The sequence below is a fragment of the Lissotriton vulgaris genome, unplaced genomic scaffold (assembly GCF_964263255.1).
Source record: "Lissotriton vulgaris unplaced genomic scaffold, aLisVul1.2 SCAFFOLD_998, whole genome shotgun sequence".
In the NCBI taxonomy this organism is placed as follows: Eukaryota; Metazoa; Chordata; class Amphibia; order Caudata; family Salamandridae; genus Lissotriton; species Lissotriton vulgaris.
This window is the reverse complement of record NW_028251137.1, coordinates 359,359-379,154: the sequence shown is the minus strand read 5'-3', so window position 1 is coordinate 379,154 and position 19,796 is coordinate 359,359. Positions and strand designations below refer to the sequence as shown.

The 19,796-nt window shown below is 45.4% G+C and overlaps 1 protein-coding gene across 1 annotated transcript in view; it reads right to left on the bottom strand.

The window, feature by feature from the left end:
• Positions 1 to 19,796, bottom strand: part of IRAG1 (inositol 1,4,5-triphosphate receptor associated 1) — a 434,599-nt gene that overhangs the window by 91,849 nt on the left and 322,954 nt on the right. The window contains exon 15 of the mRNA XM_086950734.1: positions 17,872 to 17,979. Coding sequence (XP_086806860.1) covers positions 17,872 to 17,979 — 108 coding nt within the window. The remainder of the gene's footprint in view (positions 1 to 17,871; positions 17,980 to 19,796) is intronic.

Sequence of the window (19,796 nt, the reverse complement as noted above, 5' to 3'; positions counted from 1 at the left end):
CGGCAATCAAATCATGGATAGTATTCCTCTAAATCCCCCCAAACCTCACCCCCACAACATTTGGTGCCAGTACTACACGTGCCTCCAACTCTCCTCAGGCTGTGAAAACTCAGCAAGACAACAATAATGAGCTGCCAGTGAAAAGAAGACGGGATGGCGGTCTGCAAAAACAAAAGCCATTAAAACTCACCCGAACTGGTAAATTAAAAGGAAATGGAAACTGGTAAATTAAAAGGAAATGGAAACAGAGATGTTTAACTCGGGTTAAGTTCTGTGCTGAAGACTACTGACTCAGTTATACTGCCTTTTCGGGAGAACAACTAGGACTTTTGGAAAAGAGTAGAGAAAATGGTTACTGAAGTCATGAGCCCTCTGCTATCAAACTTAACTCAAATTGAAGAAAGACTTTCACACATTGATGGCTCGGGTATAAGCAACTGTTTCCTCCCTCAGGGCACACGTCCTGGCAGGGGTTCTGGGCCTCAACACATCTGGGGTGGGGGCACGCCAAATGGAAACCAACACTGAGGGGGCAAGTTGCTTCACCCAAATATTAACCCAAATATTAACGGTAGCATTCTTGAATCCACCGCTCACCCTTACTGTCAAAAGCCCACCCCATAACCCCCACAACCGATTGAGCACTTGTCTAATATGGGGCACCCGCAACTTCCTATCTACAAGAAAGTAATATTGCAAACAGGTCTGCAACTAATATACGGGCATTATATCCAGGGGACGGAAGGAGTGACGCTCCTGAAAGACAGCAGCAAAGATCTAATCTGACCCACCTTACCACCCCAAACCACACCTTGAACATCCCACCGGAAGCCAAACCCTACACAAGAGTTCTGGCAAACGTCCCTTCACTTCCCGCACACGTGTACGAACTCTGGCCTGCCCTTAGGAACAAATCACTACACAGGTTAAGTACTAGAACTGGACTATCCGAAATCCTCTTTTCTGAATTTAAAATGGCCAGAATAGGTTGGGTAGGTAAAGCCTGTAAAACCTTTGCAGGTGATTGCATGGTCTTACATTTCAGATCCCCCCACCTGGTGCAGACTATCCTTGATAGGGCAGGGAACTGCCTAATTAGGGCCCAGGGAGTCAATATTGGCCCATTAGGGTTTCTACCAACCACCAAAGGTACAGCGGAGCAGACCTATGACTGCAGACATGATGCATTACAGTTATAGGGTCCCGGTCAGTAAGCGCTTTGACACTCTCAACATTCTAGAAGATATAGACTGACTAACCGAAGTAACAGATCCACACCCCACACAAAAAGGACTCTGAATGAAATAGGTCTGGTAAATTAAACATATGCAGGCTTGTCCCAGACCAATCACAAAATGATACAAAAAAACAAGCTTTGCCATTGACCCAGCACAATGTGAGAAATGAGATATCAGACATTAAATATCTTGTTCAGGGCTCCACATATACTCTAGTCACTAGCCCAAATCAGATACTAACTCCCGAACCTGTGACAAATCTGAAGAATGCCAACGGAGTGAACAGCATTGGTAGCAACTACATTAACTCCTGTAACCTGGTTTTATGGAACATTTCAGGTATACAATCAATGCTGGCTAACCCACTATGGGGAGAAAGTTTGATATAATGTGTTTCCAAGAAATCTGGGCAAAGGATATTGTACAAATTAATGGATTTAGAACCTTCCACACTGCAACTGATACAACGGTCCACAGGAGGGCAAACGGAGGGTTGTCTGCATGTATCTAACATGGTGAACCAGAGAAAAATAGAGTTGATAATAGAAGAAATATACTACCAACTGATTTTATTCCACATTGATGAGAAGCAATGAATTGCCCTGACAAAGTTTTATAATATTGTGCACCCTGATCAGACTGGGACAGTGGTGAAGAAATTAGGCAATGACCTGAAAACTATCCATAGTAACAGTGAAAAGGATATGTCTATCATCCTGGGAGGTGATTTTAATTCTGCTCTATGTCCTAACAATGGGGGAGAAATATGTGGATTTATTAACGAGGATGGGAATAGCTACTCACATTGCCCACATACTAAACTCGGAGAACTGTTTAATGAAGTAATGTTTGGCCTTGATCTAGGGTTTGCTAATGAGGTATGAGCATCACCTGTCCCCATAAGCCATACTTTTAATGGTAGAGGACCTTTTACAGCTATAGACTATATATTGATGTTAAAGAGCCACTCGAACAGAGTTAAATTATTTACTACTCGTAATACTATTTCGAGCGACCACTTTCCACTGAGCATCATTTTTACACTGCAGAAAAGACAGTTATGCCCTGGGGATAAACCTGTACATGTTGCACAAAACTTAGCTATTAATAAAACAAATGGATACTCTTTGCACTGGTCGATGGTGAACCTCCTAGAAATTTTAAAGCATATAATAACCAAGTGTAAACCTGCTTTCGTAGCCTGCTTGGGTGAAACAACCACGCATGACAATGTTTGAACTCCTTTCCAAGAGATATCGGAGCAATTAAAGAGGCTCTATTCGTGCAGAATAGGAAAATGGGCAGAAAACAACAAGGGTGGTTTGATACCAAATGCATACAGGCCTATACAAAATTAAAATATGAAACACATAAGACACCAAGAAACCCATACGATATTAGACATGCCAGAGGGGATTATAAACAAGCAGTTAAGGAGCGAAAAGCAACATTGAGAATCAAGGCATGGTTAGCCTTGCATGACGCCTCTTTATCCAAAGATAGCTCGGCCTTTTGGAAAGCTGTAAAAACTCTAAGCATGGGCGAATTTTGCGAATCTCACGTTCACAAATTTTGCGGATTTGCGAACTCGCAATCCGCAAAATCCACGAATTCTCGCGAATTTGCGGATTTTTTTTTTGTGTTTGCGCGGGATTCTGCCAGTTCGCGAGGGTTTTGTACAATTTCGCAAACGCGAACTTACCTGTCGGGTCGCAAGTTTTGCGAACTTGTTGTTTCTACGTGTCCAGCCTGTTTGGGACACTCTTCTTCATCACTGCCACTCTCTGTCACCACTGCCACTCTCTGACTACTCATGCCACCCTCTGGCCCACCCATGCCACCCTCTGTTTCATCACAGCACCCTCTTGTTGTCCAGTGTACATTATTGTGGCAAAGCAAAGCACACTTTCCCTGCCTCAAGTGACCTGAATTAATTTGGGGCTGATTAATGTGTCACAGAATATTTTTTTAGCTGGCACCTGCTTCCTTAGTGCTTCCTGATTAGTGATCTTTTGCACTTGCTAAGTGCTTTCATTGTTGCAAAATTAGTTACAACACCTGCCCTGCCCCAACTGACAGTAATGAATTAGGGGCTGATTAATGTGTCACTGGATTTGAACTTCCAGCCTGGCTCCTGCTTGTCTGCCTTAGCTGTAATTCAGGACCTTTGTGTAACTATTCTGAGGGTCAGAGCAGGGTCACATAATAGTTGCAAGTAGGCAACTGAACTCTGGAGGGGCCCCTGAGGAAGCACTACAGGAAATGGCTACTAATGATGAGCTTGAACTTTTGAACCTGGTAAGTAGTTTCAGTTTTGCTAAGATCGTATTTCTGCAATTTAGCGCTTATTCGCGGGGCGCGGAGTTGAACTGGGAAGCCGCGAACTCACGCGAACAGTGCGAGCAAGCCATAAAATCCGCTGCTCGCGAATTTGCGGATTTTGCAGGAAATTCGTGAATCTCGCGGATTGCGAATTTACCGAAAATCCGCAAAATCCGCGAGCGTAACGGATTTTCCGCCCATGCATTCCTGTTACCTGGTGATGTACCAACTATTGAAATAACTATTGCAGAAGAGAAACGGGTCGAGCACTTCACCAAGGTGTGTGCTGATCTATTAGATAACCAATCACAAATAAATGTCACTCTGACACCTTTGTCTCACCCTACTGATCTCCAGTTCACCCTGGAAGAAGTCAACCAGCCATTATGGCAAGCATGGGTAGAATGGCTCCCATGCCTGATGAGGTCCCCGTAGACTTATATAAATGTTATGTGGTGCTATGGGGCCCATTGTTAACACAGGTAATCACTGCAAGTTGCTCATCTCATTTTATAAAAAGCGGGTCGAAATCCATTCTATTTAGTTCCTATTTTAAAAAGGGGGGTCATGGCCAAGCGCGATCTGGAATGGCCGCATAGTGAGTGAGCTCCGTCGTTGGTGAGCCCATTCGACTATCCTGAAGGACCATCCTGTAGTCCTAAATGCATCCTCTTTTGCCCGGAGGGTGGCGGAGACAGGGCCGCCCGCCCCTGTGTCTGTGGCGGCTGGTGCTGCAGAACTGCGGCTGCTGCTTGAGGCGGACCCTGCCTAGGCCGTGAAGCCGGGGCCCACAGTATCGGCTCTGGCCTGGCATCAACCATTCCGGTCCGCCCCGTCGGAGGGTCCGCGGCCCCCCCCTTGGAACAATTGAATGTCCCCCTCCCCCTCGGCTTCAGCCCCAGAGTAGACCCGCTGATCGGTGAGGGGCCGGGCTGTGGTCTTCATTGGTATGAGTGGCGCACGCAGCTAAGCGAGTGATTCGGTGGGGTGAGGGAGTAGTGCAGGGCGCCTGTAGGAAATCATGCCAATAAACTGGATCGTTATACGGTCACCAAGGATACACAACGGGGAAGGCTCTCTGAAGAGACGGTGAAAGGAATCCCGACTGGGGAGGAACCTGAACTCTCCCTGAAGGACATATTGGATGCAATCACAGGGGTCAAAACCTCACTGGAGCACAAAATGGACTCCATGGCCATTGATATTAATTTGATCAGGGCAGATATGGGGAAACTTAATGGGAAGGTGAAGCAGGTTGAGCTCACAGCTTCCAGCCTGGTGGAGGACGTCTCACAACTACAAAGAGAGGTCCGGGAGCTACGCGAATCCCGCATTACCGTCGATCTCAAGCCGGATGATTATGAAGGCCGCCTCCGTTGCAACAATCTGCGCATCTTAGGTGTGCCCGAAAAGTCAGAGGGGCAAGCCCCAGACCTATTCGTTGAAGACCTCACCCTCAAGCATCTAAAACCAAAGGGCCTCAGTAAGTTCTTTGCCACCGAACTGGCTCACTGGTTCCCGGGCGGCCGTCCCAGGCCGGGCGCTCCCCCGCGGCCGATGTTGGCCTGAGTCCTTAGCTACTGAGACAGAGACGCTATCCTCCAGAGCACCAGGGCCAACGCCCCACTCAAGTATGAAAATGCTATCATATCCCTTTTCCCGGATTTCACGCAAAGAGTGCAAACGCAAAGGAGAGCCTTTCTGTCAGTGAAGCGAGATCTAAGGGAAAGAGGCATGAAATACTCGATGTTGTTGCTGACGTGTCTCAGGGCCGAGGCGGAGGGCCGAGCATGGTTTTTTGATCAGCTGGAGGCTGTGATGGAGTGGCTCGAATACCGGAGAACACATGCCCCTGCAGACAGAGGAGACAATGGCAAAGAGGACACTCAGCCTTCCTGAAACATAGGCCAGTTGAATGCTTGACCTGTTTGGAGGGAGTGGAGGTTGGGGCTGGGGGGGGGGGAATGAGACATCTCTGCTAGTGCTATAGGGGTACCCGGGGCTCGCTACCTTGCACAACTACTACATAAGATGGGACACAGACCGGGGCTCATAGACTGTTACCCCCAAAGTGTTTTTATATTCTTTCTTTTGAATTTTCAGGGCGACAGGCACCCTGCATTTTTTAGTGGGCAGTTTGAAGCCCAGTGGGCAGGGCAGTGGGGTGGAGGGCTTTGGGGAGGGCAGTTTGTTTCACCTGTTGGGTGGTTTGTTGTTTGCATCAGCCCAATACATTTGATCGTTATGCAGCATGCGGATGATTGTAAATTCTACTATGTAGATGATGGGGGTTAGGGAAGTGAAGATTTTGAGCTGGAACATTAATGGGCTGGGGGATAAAATCAAGCGCTGTGTTGTCTTTCAGTATCTCAAAAGGCAAGCGCCAGATGTGGCTTTGCTTCAAGAGACACATCTCGTGGGGAATTCATTCAAAGCTCTGCACAGAATGGGATACAAGCTGGTTGTACACTCAGGTTTCACGTCGGGCTCCAGAGGTGTGGGCATTTTGATCCGCAAGGCATTTCCTTTGGCAATTGTTTCTAAGTGGGAGGATGGTGGGGGAAGATACATTGGAGTTACTGGCCTGTGGAAGGGACACAACATCAACTTGCTATCAGTCTGTGTTCCCCTGGGGTTGCAGGGCACGACATTTGCAGACTAGGGGAAGCTCTTACTTAATCTTCCTGAGGGACCCTTAATCCTGGGGGGCGACTTTAATGTGGACAGACACCCCCCGCGGGACTTGGGGCGGGGGATGCATTGGCTTCCTGATTTTAGGGATGCAATGGGCCTGGCCGATGTCTGGAGATTGCTCCACCCTGATATAAAACCATACACATTCCATCCGGGGCACACAATAGCCTTTCCCGGTTGGATTACTGTTTAGTCCCCGCTGCACAAGCGTCCTACATAACTGAATTCACACACTTGGCCAGGGGCATCTCAGACAACTCTTCTCTATGGGTTCACGTGATCATAACTCGGGGTACAGTGGGAAAGGTTGCCCCATCAATCCATGGCATCTACGTAATCCCAAAATTCACAAAGACCTAATTAAAACGCTAGATGATTACTTCACTAATAATAAGGGGTCGGTGTCCTCTTCACGTTCCCTGTGGGAGGCTTTCAAACTGGTTATCAGGGGCCAGGCACTGTCATTGATAGCGGGCTCAAAAAAGAAAAAAATAAGGAGGTGGTTGACCTGGAGACTGAAATTGGTGTGCTAGAGGGAGAGTTGGAGCAGTGAGTGACACAGGCCAAACCTCATCTCTTGAGCCTCAAACAAAATGACAATAAAGTTCTAGTAACTGACAGGGCCAAGGCTCTTGGCAGAGAACAGCAGGGCAGGCTCTATGATCTGGGGGATAAGGCAGGAAAGCTTATTGCATGGCTAGACAAAAGAGACTGGCCTTGCCGCCTGGTCCCGGAGCTCCTCACTGAGGAGGGAGTATCGCTCACTGACCCACAAGTCATAGTGGACAGGTTTGCGGACCACTTTCAGTCAGTTTATACTTTGGTCTCTCCTCGATCGGAGGCTGACTCTCAGCTCTCGTGTCTTTCTCCCGAGGATCGGGAGTTTATGGAAAGTGCATTAACGACGGATGAGATTGCCCAAGCCATCCGTTCCTTGAAATCGGGGAAGGCACAAGGCCCCAACGGGCTCCCTGTTGAACTCTATAAGCTCAAGCCTGATAAGTTGGCTCCTCACTTAAAAGATATGTATGTTGAGTCTAGAGACAAGGGGGCTCCGCCTAGGGACCAAAGACTTGCTACGGTGATCGTTATTTATAAGGAGGGCAAGGTTAAAACTAACTGTGCCTCATATAGGCCGATTTCTTTATTAAACGCTGAACCTAAGATACTGGCCAAGCTCCTTTCGAACAGACTGGTAAAAGTTGTGAGTGGTCTAATCCACCCAGACCAGTCGGGCTTTCTGCCCCACAAAAACATGGCTTTAAATCTGCGCAGGTTACATGGGGTAATAGCCAGAGCCTACACTCTACGGGAACCAGCGGTAATTGCTTCACTTGATGCAACCATGGCTTTTGACACTATTGAATGTCCCTATTTGTGGGCGGTCTTGGCCAAGTTCGGATTCGCCCCGACTTTATCGGTTAGGTACGTTTGCTGTATACTGAACCGCTTGCCCAAATAGTAGTAAACAACAGGGTTTCAGCGCCATTTCTGCTTGGTCTGGGGCACCCGACAGGGCTGCCCGTTATGCCCCCTACTGGCCCTGGAACCTCTCGCAGCCTGGCTGCGTTGGGAATCAGCTATCCGGGGCATGCTGTGGTCCCCCGAATGGGAGGATCGCATATCCCTATATGCAGATGATATTCTGCTCTACCTGACCTCTCCCCGAAAGTCCCTCAGTGTGATTTTCGAGGTCCTGGCCTCCTTCGGGAGAAGTTTCGGACTCTCAATCAACTGGGGGAAATCCGTGTTGTTTGTGGTGAGGGGTGACACCCCGGTCCCTCTGCGAATTTGTCCCATACAAGTCAATTCGGAAGGTTTCAAGTATTTGGGGGTTTTCATTTCTCTTGACCCAAAGACTAGATATGCCCAAAATCTGCTTCCCCCGTTGCAGAGACTCAGGAGTGATATTGCTAACTGGAGGAGGCTCCCGCTTTCGTCATTGGGCCGGGCAGCCCTCTTTAAAATGATGGCTCTGCCTGGTTTCCTGTATGCCCTTTAAAATACTTTGGATGCAGAGCCTGCCAGCTACTTTCGTGAAGTCCAAAGTTTGCAGCGTAGTGGAGTGGTGTGGCTCACTGGTTAGAGGCGGCAGACCCGGAAGCAGAGAACGGACCCCGTATAGCCCTAAACAAGCTGACACTTCCCTGGTATGATGGGGGCATCGGCCTCCCTGATATCAAAAGATATTATTGGGCTTCCCAGCTGGCGGCGATCAATCATGACACGTATGGTTCAGTTGATGACCCTGGTTATACCATGGATAAATGGCTTCTTCCCGGGGGTAGGTATGGCAGGGCCTTGTACTCAAGACGGATGAAACTGGACTTGATGGGCCGACCAAGCATACTGTACGTATCTGGCATGATGCCACGAGTTCCCTAGGTTGGAGAGATAAATTGACCATGGCCACCCGCTCTGGGCCTCAGAGAAGCTAGGTAAGCTGTGGAGGACGAAGGGGTTTGATAAGTGGGATATGATTAGGATCTACACCATTAAAGATATTTGGGGTAAGGGGAGGATTAAATCATATGAAGAAATGCAGGCGGAATACGCACTATCAAATGCCGAATATTTCCGTTATGCACAGGTCTGGAATTTGCTCCATGCAGCACTGATTAGGGATGCGGATCCCCCGGAGGCCTTACCTCTGGAGGATAGAATTCTTGACGCCCACGTCCCTGAAAAAACGATCTCATTGATTTACAAGAAGCTGATTAATCACAGGGCTGATCCCCTTGAGGTGCTGAGGGACAAGTGGGTGCAAGATGGGATAGAACTGGACGACGAAGACTGGCAGACAGCCATCTCTTCCCTGCGGGAGGTCGCCATTCGGCTCGACTAAGGCTCGTTCAGCTTAAGATACTGCACAGGGTCTATGTCACGGGACCCAGACTTGTACACATGGGACTGTCTGATAAGGGACTGTGTAGAAGGAGGTGTGGCCTCACAGGTGCATTTCTACACATTATCTGGGAATCTGAACACATCATCACACACTATCGCAAAATACATAATACTATGCGAAGGGTCTTGGGGGTCTCTTTGATACCGGAGGCGAGGAGATGCCTCCTAAACATATGGGAGCCCACCGACCTCAACACCTCACAAACGCAATGATCTACTTTGGGCTTCATGTTAGCGAAAAGAAATATAGCCCAGCTATGGGGAGCCGAACAGCCTCCCACTATGGAAATGTGGGAAAACAACTTAGATTGGTGTATGTTTAGGGAAAAAACTACATACTTCGTGAGGGGACGCTCTTGAAAGTGGTCACTGGTGTGGGGACCCTGGAATCGTTACAGAGGAGCAATTTGTACGCCACCTAGACATGCTGATTTAGATGACCCTCCTCCCAGTGAAGTTCCCTTTCATTTGTGATTTCATTTATCCTTGTACCCCCCCCTGATGTATTTTTTTGCTGCATGACAGTGTCCTCTGTAGTGCGATTTTTTCTCATCCTATTATTTAAAGAATTAATTTAAAAAAAAAAGGGGGGTCATCAGGATCCAGGCTGTTACAGACCGATATCCTTACTAGACTCCTTGGTAACAGTAGTTGGTCTAATCATTCTAGAGAGATTACAGGACTGGGCCTAGGATAAAAAGGTTATCTCTGAAATACAGTTGGCTTTCGCGAGGGCCTAGGCACAGTCGAATAAAGCCTAAATTTGAACATCATCATAGGGAAGTATACCTGTGCCAAGAAGGGCAGGCTTTTTTAGCATTAGTCAATCTCACTGCAGCCTTTGATTGTGTCTTGCATGATAGTCTCTGGAAGATCCTTGAGGATCTAGGAGTGGAAGATTCAATCATTCATTCCTAAAATGACTATACAGTGATGCAAGTTCGAGAGTGCGGTTTGGTGCCAAGGGTGAATGCACTAATCTGTTCTCAATAAGAAAAGGGGTAAAGCAAGGCTGTGTACTAGCACCCTTCCTATTTAACCTCTATATAAATGGACTTGGCCAGGCACTGGTAAATGACTACCAAGATCTCCCACAAATAGGTGGATGCCCCATACACACCTTCTTGTATGCGGACGACGCTATCTTGATATCGCGCAACCAAGTGGGTTTGCAAGGGGTTATGGACTGTTTTTCACTTGTTATGCACAACCTGGGTCTTAGGGTTAAGATATTGAAAACCTTTATTATGAGATGTGGAAACGGTAGTCAAAAGTGCAGAGAGATGTATATTGATAAGCAGAAGGTAGAGTTTACAAACATATTTCATACCTAGGCATCCTTTTTGACCAAAATGACTCATGGACCCAGGCACTCCCAGCTAGAAAATTGTCATTCATGAAGGCCAAAGCTGCCCTTGTCAAATTTTCAATAAAACTGGGTAGGAGGCAGCCTACAGAGCTTTTACAGATTTATAGGCCAAATGTGTTTCTACAGCGATGTATGGGTTTGGGGCCACGTCAATTCACACTCATTACAAATAGTGGAAAATGTGTTTCTAAGGTTTATATTGGCAGTCCTGAACAGCACATCTTCCTATGTTTGCCATTCTGAATTGGGGTGGCATATATTGCAGATCTTATAAAAATGGAACCCATCCTTTGGTATGGTCAACAATAAAATCCACACTTAACAAGGATATCTTAAATGATAGTTATAAATTGGAACGGGTTTTAACCATCCTGTGGGCAGGGTATGTCCAGGACTTAATGAGCGACCTGGGCCATCCAGAGTTTTATACTAAGCCCAGAATCATGACTACCATCACAAGAAAGGATTTTAAAAAAGAGGGCTTAATTTTACTTGAATCACTCGGGCTAGCAGTAGAAATAACAAAGCACACTGTACTGTATAACCAAATATTTTTTAACAACTTCTAGGATACAAGCTTACCTAAATATTGTCCCTGGTGGTCATGACAGATTCCTGTTGACCAGATTCAAACTAGGGATTCTACATAGATTAACAAGATTCCCAAAAATGAACAACTGGTCAAGAGTTATGCACTTGTGTCCCTGCAATGAGAACTCAGAACATCAACACTTCATGTTGTTTTATTTTGCAAATTTTATGAAGCGCACAGGAAAATATGGATTCTACCAAAGTCACTGGGTCTTAAACAATGCCATCCTGCTTTTATATCATTACGGTTACTGGAAAATGAGCACGTAGTATGGAGATTATCAATAATTTTTTTTAAAGTATATTTAAATGTAGGAAAACCATTATAATTTGAATGTCCGATTTATTATGGAAAACATGACAGCAATTAATTTACGTCTTAGAGGAGCTAGGTGGCGGATCAAAATGGATGCATGTTGATACTTTTCATTCTTACTGTATAACGTACTGTGATTGTATGTGCTTTTATGATTTTTTAGGACAGAAATCGAATAAAGCTTTGTTGTCTGACTGATTGCCACCGTTGTTTGAATGGGTTACATTTACCAAGTCTTAAAATAAAGCTTGAAGGATTAGAGAGTAGAGCACAACTTTGGCCTAAGATGCATCTGTAATGAACAGGCTCACCTTTTTAGGTCGAGCTCTCGACCTATTGTGGCCAAGTTTCTCCTCAAGGGACGTAAATAGGTGCACACGCGCCGATTGCACATCGTGGACGCGCATCATGCCCCGCCCCCCCAGCCGTGCACATCTTTTGCTCCACATTCCACATTCACAGCGGCACTCTCACAATCACGCACACAGCCACACTCACAGAAGCGCGCGCACACACACACACGCACACACCACACACCATACACACCTCACACACAGGTGCCAAGCCCCACTTACCGCCTCAGCCGCCTCTCCTGACTTCTGCTGCCATCCACTCTGAGGGCGCGGGCTTCTCGCAAAGTCGGAAGTCCCGCCCCACGACTGCCGTGAGCGTGCACATCCCGAGACCGGAAGTTCGGGAGAGTGCACGCTCGCGGCATTTTTTTAATGTGCAAATGATCCTGTCACGGCCATGCAGCTTTACTGCTGCGCAGCCAATGATTGGTTTTTTTGGATCCATTTCGCGGCCGACGCAACTAAACGCTGACGTCTTGTTTCCCCATTGTTGGCAGAAGCGAATCACCTGAAGAGGTCTGATTTATGCAGGGATTTACTTCTGCTAATAGGGAACTAACACATAAAACGCTGCCCTGCCTTGCTCATGAGGAGAGTCCGTAAACGGATGTGAACAGGTGATTTTTCGCATGAGGTACCAGGATTTTTTTTGCTGAGTGTTGGTTTTTATGAGAGCAGGTTTCTCTGTTTGAGGTGACTTCCCCCAAATGTATTTTTTAACTAAATCAGGACATGTCGTGCCTTTTTTAGCTTCCATAGCTTCTAGCCTGATGATAGTGCATAAAGACTATCGTGACGTAGACACAGATGCGATCACGTACGGTGATTAAGATTGTTTTCTTTCCTGCACTGTGCACTTTTAGGTTTTTTCTAAAAGTCCATAAAACTCAGGTTAAATGAGTTACTAATGTAAATCTGTGAGACTCGGGTCGTGTGTGAGAGTTCATGTTTGGTTGTTAGCGCAAAATATGGATGTACGTTTACGAAACCCCAGTGGGATTTTTTTTTAATCTTCACAAACAGGGGAGTACCTCGTCACTCAAAATCTAAAATGCACCATGTGTTTCTGAACCTATTGCATGGCCCGCGTGCTTTGTTGATCTTTCCCTTAATCAGTTTGTTTTAAGCTTGCATTTTATCTAACGGTCCTACAACATAATGGTGTTAAGGTTCAATGAAGTTATATTTGACGGAAGCAAATTTGCACCCATTTAAAAAATAAATATTTATGATTAGATATTTTAATTTTATTTATTACATTTTCGTCAAAGTACAGAATCAACAGTTAAGTGGTCAACCAGACAAAGGGCGAAAATGTGTCAGACAAGACATTATCATTTTTTCCTCAGCTACTTATTCCACAGCAGACATAAAATGTGCTTACCCTTGACCACAGTGATTGCGCAGCAGCGGCACATGGACATAGTGGATGCACGGGCTTCTCGCTCTTCTACATATTTCCTTTAAATGTGTATCCAGGGGGTTCTGACGACCATATTGCTTCCATTTTTCAGGTCCAAGATCATCCCATTTCACTCAACTCCTAGATTAGTTACTTCCACAATTGTCGTCCCTGTCCTGAGTCGGCGCAAAGGGGCCCATATGTCTCTCGGGCGAGTCATTTCCAGGAGCATCCATGTGTATGTTTCTAGTTGTTCATTACTGTGGATCAAGTCCAACATTCACGTTTTGCACATTGGCATACTACCCTTCCCCTTTGGCACGCAACCAGACGTTTATCTAACAGTAGTGTTGGGGCTCAATTGTTGTAACCCAAGCCAATAGTGCCATCTGAAGCTTGAGGATGCCCGGCATGTCTATCATCTTTGACAGGGACTCCAGCACCGCTCTTCAGAAACCCCTCATCCCAGGGAAACCCCACGCCAGGTGCATAAACCCTTGCTTCCACTGCCTGCAATCTTGCACAATGAGAATCTTGCCTAATGCCCCATTTCTATTTCACAAACGCTGTATAGGAGAGTCTATGAAAGTATCTTGAGTGAATCAGGCGAAGTTTGCTATTTGATGAATAAAAACATATCTTGAGGGTTGTGTGTGTCTCGTCCGTTAATGTGGCCTGAGGAGATAAATATTTCCTCTTCATAGAGCCACCGCCTATTTCACAGTCGTTATTGTCTGTAGCTAGATATGACATTATCATCACTTGTCAGACTGAAGTGTTGGTGGTGTGGTATTGGAAGCGCATGTGAATGCATCAGTTCGAGTTTTGCTCTGGACTTGAGTATGCACCAGGCCTACAGCGTGCCATGCACCATGCTGATCTCAGCCGACCAGCTTTTTGCATGATACATTTAACAGTGGTGTCAGGTTAGCCATAAACTGTTCCACCACCAAGTGGGCCATATAGGTTTGGGGATTAAGCCTGTAAAAGGCAAATTGGTTCTGTTCACATAGGTAGTATCTTTCCGTGCTGGGCGCGGCAAAGCTAACTTGTTGATATGGGAGAAAAATCAGTGGCAGCTGGTGACATTTGAAAGTGGTTGGGCGTAAAATTTGGGTATGACTTTTATGTTGCGGGCAGGCTTAATGGATAAACATTCCAGAGAAAAAAGATTGATAAATTGTGCATTTTAAAGGAAATGAATTTAGTGATGAAGCAATGCTTATAAAGCAGTGGGAACATATAGTCTTGGAATATTGAACACATTAAAAACTGCCCCATATCTATCTTCATTATATGTTATACAGCTACTGTAATGTGCAATGCACGTATAATCACAATCTAAGTACAGGGGAGAAGTAAAACCAATTCACCTCACACTGAAGGGGTATGGAGTAACTGGCCATACAAAGGCAGGGTGTATTTATTGCAGCTAAATATTAAACCAAATAGCCCTGTGTCACATCAATCGCAGTAGTGTAATTGTGCAAAAGCCTTTCTAGATGATATAAATTGCCCTGGTGTCGTGGTGATTTTGCACTGACATTTTCAGATTATGTAAATTGCGCCGGTGCAACTTTGTACTGCCATTATCCTGCCTGGCAAGTTGACCGATGCAAAACCAACATTTGCACTTGTATGCCTGTCCTAATGTCAGTGGGAAATAGCCCAGGCGTGCAACAGTGAAATATTCATATTCTCAGGACACTAATGTGACCTTGGGTCCACCCTGCATCCCTCTTTTAAGGAACGGATGAGAGGTTGCAGACTATTCCTATAGGTGTCCAGCAACATTCTAGGATAACTCAGTGAGTTATAAGCTTAACCCTGTGATAACATGTCACTAGTCCAACTCACGAGAAGCCAGGGCCAACTCCGTCGTTCATGCTGCTGAGGCGGATAGTAATGCTAACTTACTGATACTTGCCCGTGTATGCCGTACAATTACAAAATTGTGAAACTGATGTTGCAGGTGGGTGGTATACAGAAAACAAATTATCATCAGATGGGATCTATCTCTTCTCCATGAGCATCCTACAATGACGTCATGGAACTATAGAAATATTAAGATATGCAGCTGACTGCCATGCATTATAGTCCCATTCAAAGCTACTCAACTGTTTACTTGCTATTATTAAATACATTCCTGATTTAGGATCGTGTTAGGGAAGCCTGTGACCTGGTGCATGACCCTGCCTTCTTTTAGTTTGGGTGTCAGCAATTTTCCAGGTGCAAATACACACATGCGTTATAGACAGTTTTGCGTTAAAGCGCATAGAGGTGTGTACCTGCCCACCATATGCGATATTTCTTAGTGAACCTCTACCCTAATTAGTAGGCGGACCGGAACATCCATGTGGAAGTTAATAAGCCTTTGAACAAAAAGATCCTCTCTGCTTTATGTTATTCCTGACAGAAGAGTAGCCTGACTCTGGTGCCCTCCTTAGCTTCGTGTCAAGACTTCGAGCTGGGGCATTTGTATGCTTAGCCCAAACACAGTAAAGAATGCATGCCATCCATACATACAATTTCAAGTCTCTACTCAAGTCCCGCGCTCCCCTTCCCTGTTCCCCCACCCTAACACCAGTGTTCGGTGTGGCAGGGAAGTGTGGACATGAAACAGGTGCCCATACCCAGTCTATCTCCGTCCCCTCACCCGCTGCCTCCCCGCCCCCACCCTCCAGCCATGACATTCATATCCGCGGTAAGTGGCGTCACGCTTGGTTCTCTGCAACTGGCATGTGTGTGTTTTAATTCCTGGTGGTGGACACACAGAAAGTGAAACTCACGAGCAATCAACGGGGCTCGGGGTGCACAACGTAGGCAGAGCACAGCTTTTTAAAGATGTTTGTTAAGGTGTACGGACATTTTCACAGCTTCAAGTTTACAGACTTTTTTGTTTTACCGATTTGCACACCTTGTTATTTAAAGCTACCAAAATGATGGAACAGAACATATAATTTGCAAAAACTGGTTATTTTCCTGCATGCTCCACTTTGTGGTTCTAGAAAACGATGGACTTGTAGAGAATTGTCCAGACAGTTTCCTCTGTGCATAGAAAAGATTTTCAAAAGGTACATTGCGGGAAATATTCGTCATTCATTTTTGTGCAGTGAAAATGGTCTCATGCCACAGAAGCAACCCAAACATCGTAGCCATCGACGCTTAGAAGCGAACAAACATACAGTGTGCTTAAAAAAGCTTCCCAGACACTGCAGTGAATGTCTGTTTCTACTGTGCCCTCGGGTACAGAGGCCATTCGTTTGGAACGCATGTGAAGAGAAGGCAGGGAGAGAGTGGGACCCTTCAGGTGGTTCACAAAACATGAAGATGGGGCTGTAGCAGCTCCCTGTGGAGAGTTGTCAGACAAGAATTTTTGAATGGACAGGTGGTGATCGTTGTGACAAATAAACAGAAGTGAATATGAGAGGTAGTTTACCACGTAGAGGCCAAGGACAACTCCATACTAGGTTCCAGAGCCTCTGGGCACCAAATATGCAGCTTGTTCCCAGTACGCCACTAGAGTCAGCCTCATGTTTCTGCTCAAAAATGTACTTGTGTGAGGGGAAAGCATCACGTCACGTCACCCTTAAGGAAACACATCCAATCACAGTTTGGCTTGATAATCAAGCTACACCGTGATTGGTTATGATATTTAATTACCCGCCACCACACAGTGTCTCCAAGCGCGGTACCACAGGGACAGGCTAATCGAACAACAGCGAATCGTAAATTTGCTCTCATGCAGTTTCAAGTAGAACAATCATTGAAAATGCTATAAGTCTCGCCTTTTATTAAGTTAAAGCCATTTGCTTTGCTAATGGTTTTGTATAGCATAGCAAATGGCTTTAATTTAATGAAAGGCGAGACCTATTGCATTTTTAATGCTTGTTTTCTTGGGCAGGTGATGTTCCTCCCCCTGTACTAACCTGCTCAGCTGTACGTGGGGTGTAGTCATAACTGGACTCTCCTGACATGATGTAGCCACCCTTTTTCGTGGGTACTTTCATGCACTGAAATCGTCGGGTGCCCACGTTTTCACAAAGGAACATGTACCATACTGTACATGCCTAAGATAGACTAGTTAATTACCGCAATGTCCTGCTTAGACAACTAGTCATGCACTTTATAGAATAATATATAAACAATAAGACTAGTTTAAAAGCCTGGTTGTCCTGAACCACATCTAGCAACCACAATTGTACTAATTTTTCGAAGTGCTGCTTAAAAAGAGAAACTGCTCTTTAGGAAGTGTAAAATAATGCTGTAAGTAAAAATGTTAATGGAATATATGTGAATGGTCACTTTTATGGTGGTAACACCCTTGAATTAGAATATCCGTTGCCTTCACGCTCCACTCCCTGTACCCTGATGCTTTCCTAAGGTGGTCCTCAGGCATATTTCTTACTTATAATTGTCGTTTTAGTGTATTTTAACCCCTTGCATGCTGATGACGGCCCCCATCCGTCATGCACTACGGCGCTCGTGTGCTGATGACGGCTGGGGACCATCATAAACCTGCCCACTCGCGCTTTTGCCGCACAGGCGTGGAATCGCGGCAGCATGCAAGGGGTTAAGAGGCATAATGTTGTTCCAAGACACCTAATACAATGTATGGATATTTTACCAGTTGTAATTTGCCTTCATTCATGTTATTTAGGATAAGGAAGGTTGCTTACCAGTGTTGGCATGGCTTGCATGGGGGAGGTCTGAGGTGACTGACCCGGCATACTCAGTAATGTAAACTTTGGAACAACTGCAACACTGACTCTCCTGCGTGGCATATTCTATGAGAAAGAAATCAGAGATTATCAGAAAATGACGGATGGGTGAGGGTTAATTGTGGTGTAAATTTCAAGTCTTTTCATCACAAAATAATTGAGGTTTGATTACAAAAAGCAGAACAGCTCACCAGTCCAAAGTCCTTAGCACAACTGTGAACCCCGCAGAACACAGGGCTGCACCATATTTAGAAGGAAGGTGAAGTGAGGAAAGTCTGTTGTGAATGTGGACCTTTTCACTAAGGATTGATATATGAGCAGTATACAAGGCATATCTGTTGTTTTTTGCACACCGTTAACCACAGTTCCAGATTAAAGTGCTTTTCACAAGATCCAGTAAGTGGCTTATGGATTTTTGGACATCCAAGAAAATTGCAGTTGCTGTCATTCAGATACTAAAATGTTAATTGCAGTAGCAACTGACTGGTCTCAGATGGTATTTTGCTTTAACCAATAGAATTTTTTTTTTTCAACAAGTGCTTAATTTCTAAAAGAATAAGTGCAGGGCCCAAGGTTTTGCTCAGTAGCCCACGGTCGATGCTACCAGAGGTTGTAGTGCAGAATACCAAGGTAGCATAGTCTTGAATCTACCTCATTCCTCTTTACCCCATCACCAGACACTCTCTGTCTCATTATCTCACTATTTCAGGGTATTTTATCCCTGCTTTTCCCGTTTATCACAGTTTTTCCATCTTTCTCTTTCTCTTTCTCTCCTCTCCTCCTTTTGTGTTTTCTCTGTATTCCTCTGTATCAAAATCTGTTGAGGAAAAATAAGTGCCGATCTATACAAACGAGTGCCGGACTGCCCCATCTGCAAATACCAGCTTAAATTACGTTTTGAATGTCCAAAATCCAAAATACAGCCTCTGAATCCATTAGAAACCATTTGTAACTGGTGACCTGAAACAAGGACACCTTGTTTATAGTTTGTAGAGGCCTATGAGCCAGAACCCACCCAGTAAGAGACACTGAGATCTCAACATTCTATGCCAGTAGTAGAAGTGTAACCTCAATTGGTGCAGCAGAGGCTTGAGGAGTTCCACAAAATCCTGATTATTGCTGATTTTCCCATTCAAACAGCAGCCAGAAGGCCTATTTCTTTCCTTGTACTAAGGCCCATGGCTATGGGTAGAGTTTGAGTAGATGTATGTCCTCATTATGACTGAGCAATGCATTTACACGTTATAGGCGTTTCTGGGCCCATCAGAATTATAAATTTCGTGGAAACACTACTGATGAGGGCACTCCACCCAAAGACTTCAACTCCTGCATATAGGTGAATTGTCTGGGTGGGATACCAGGGGAAACTATGTGGAAAGCGACACCGTAAATCTGAGTCACGCATTATTCCCCAACAATTTAAAATCCTGTTAGTCCCCTCTGTGAACTTGATGATACCTCTGATAATGGCAATTTGAGGGCTTGTGAGTTCCAGGAATAAGAAAAGGCTCCCGTTAATGGTGGCCATAGTGCAATGAACAAATCAGCTTCCATCTGAGTAAGCCTGCTCTAGCGTTGGGTAGTAATGGAGAATCCTTGCTTTCTCGGGAAAATGCTAATTACAGAGGAGAAGGCATAGCTTCAGTATGATGGAGGACATTCAAATGGTGAATTCTTCACTAGATTTCACTTTTCCTCCAGAAAGTGGAGGAGTTTTAAGTACAACCCACCTCTAAAGTTGGCCTAAAACTTGACCATACTCAGGTAAAGTACCACACTATTGGGTGTGTGCATTGTCACTTCTCTTCAATGCTATTTAAGTGCATTTGCATATAATACTTTCATGTTGTTTACATGCACTTGCATATAACACGACAATGACA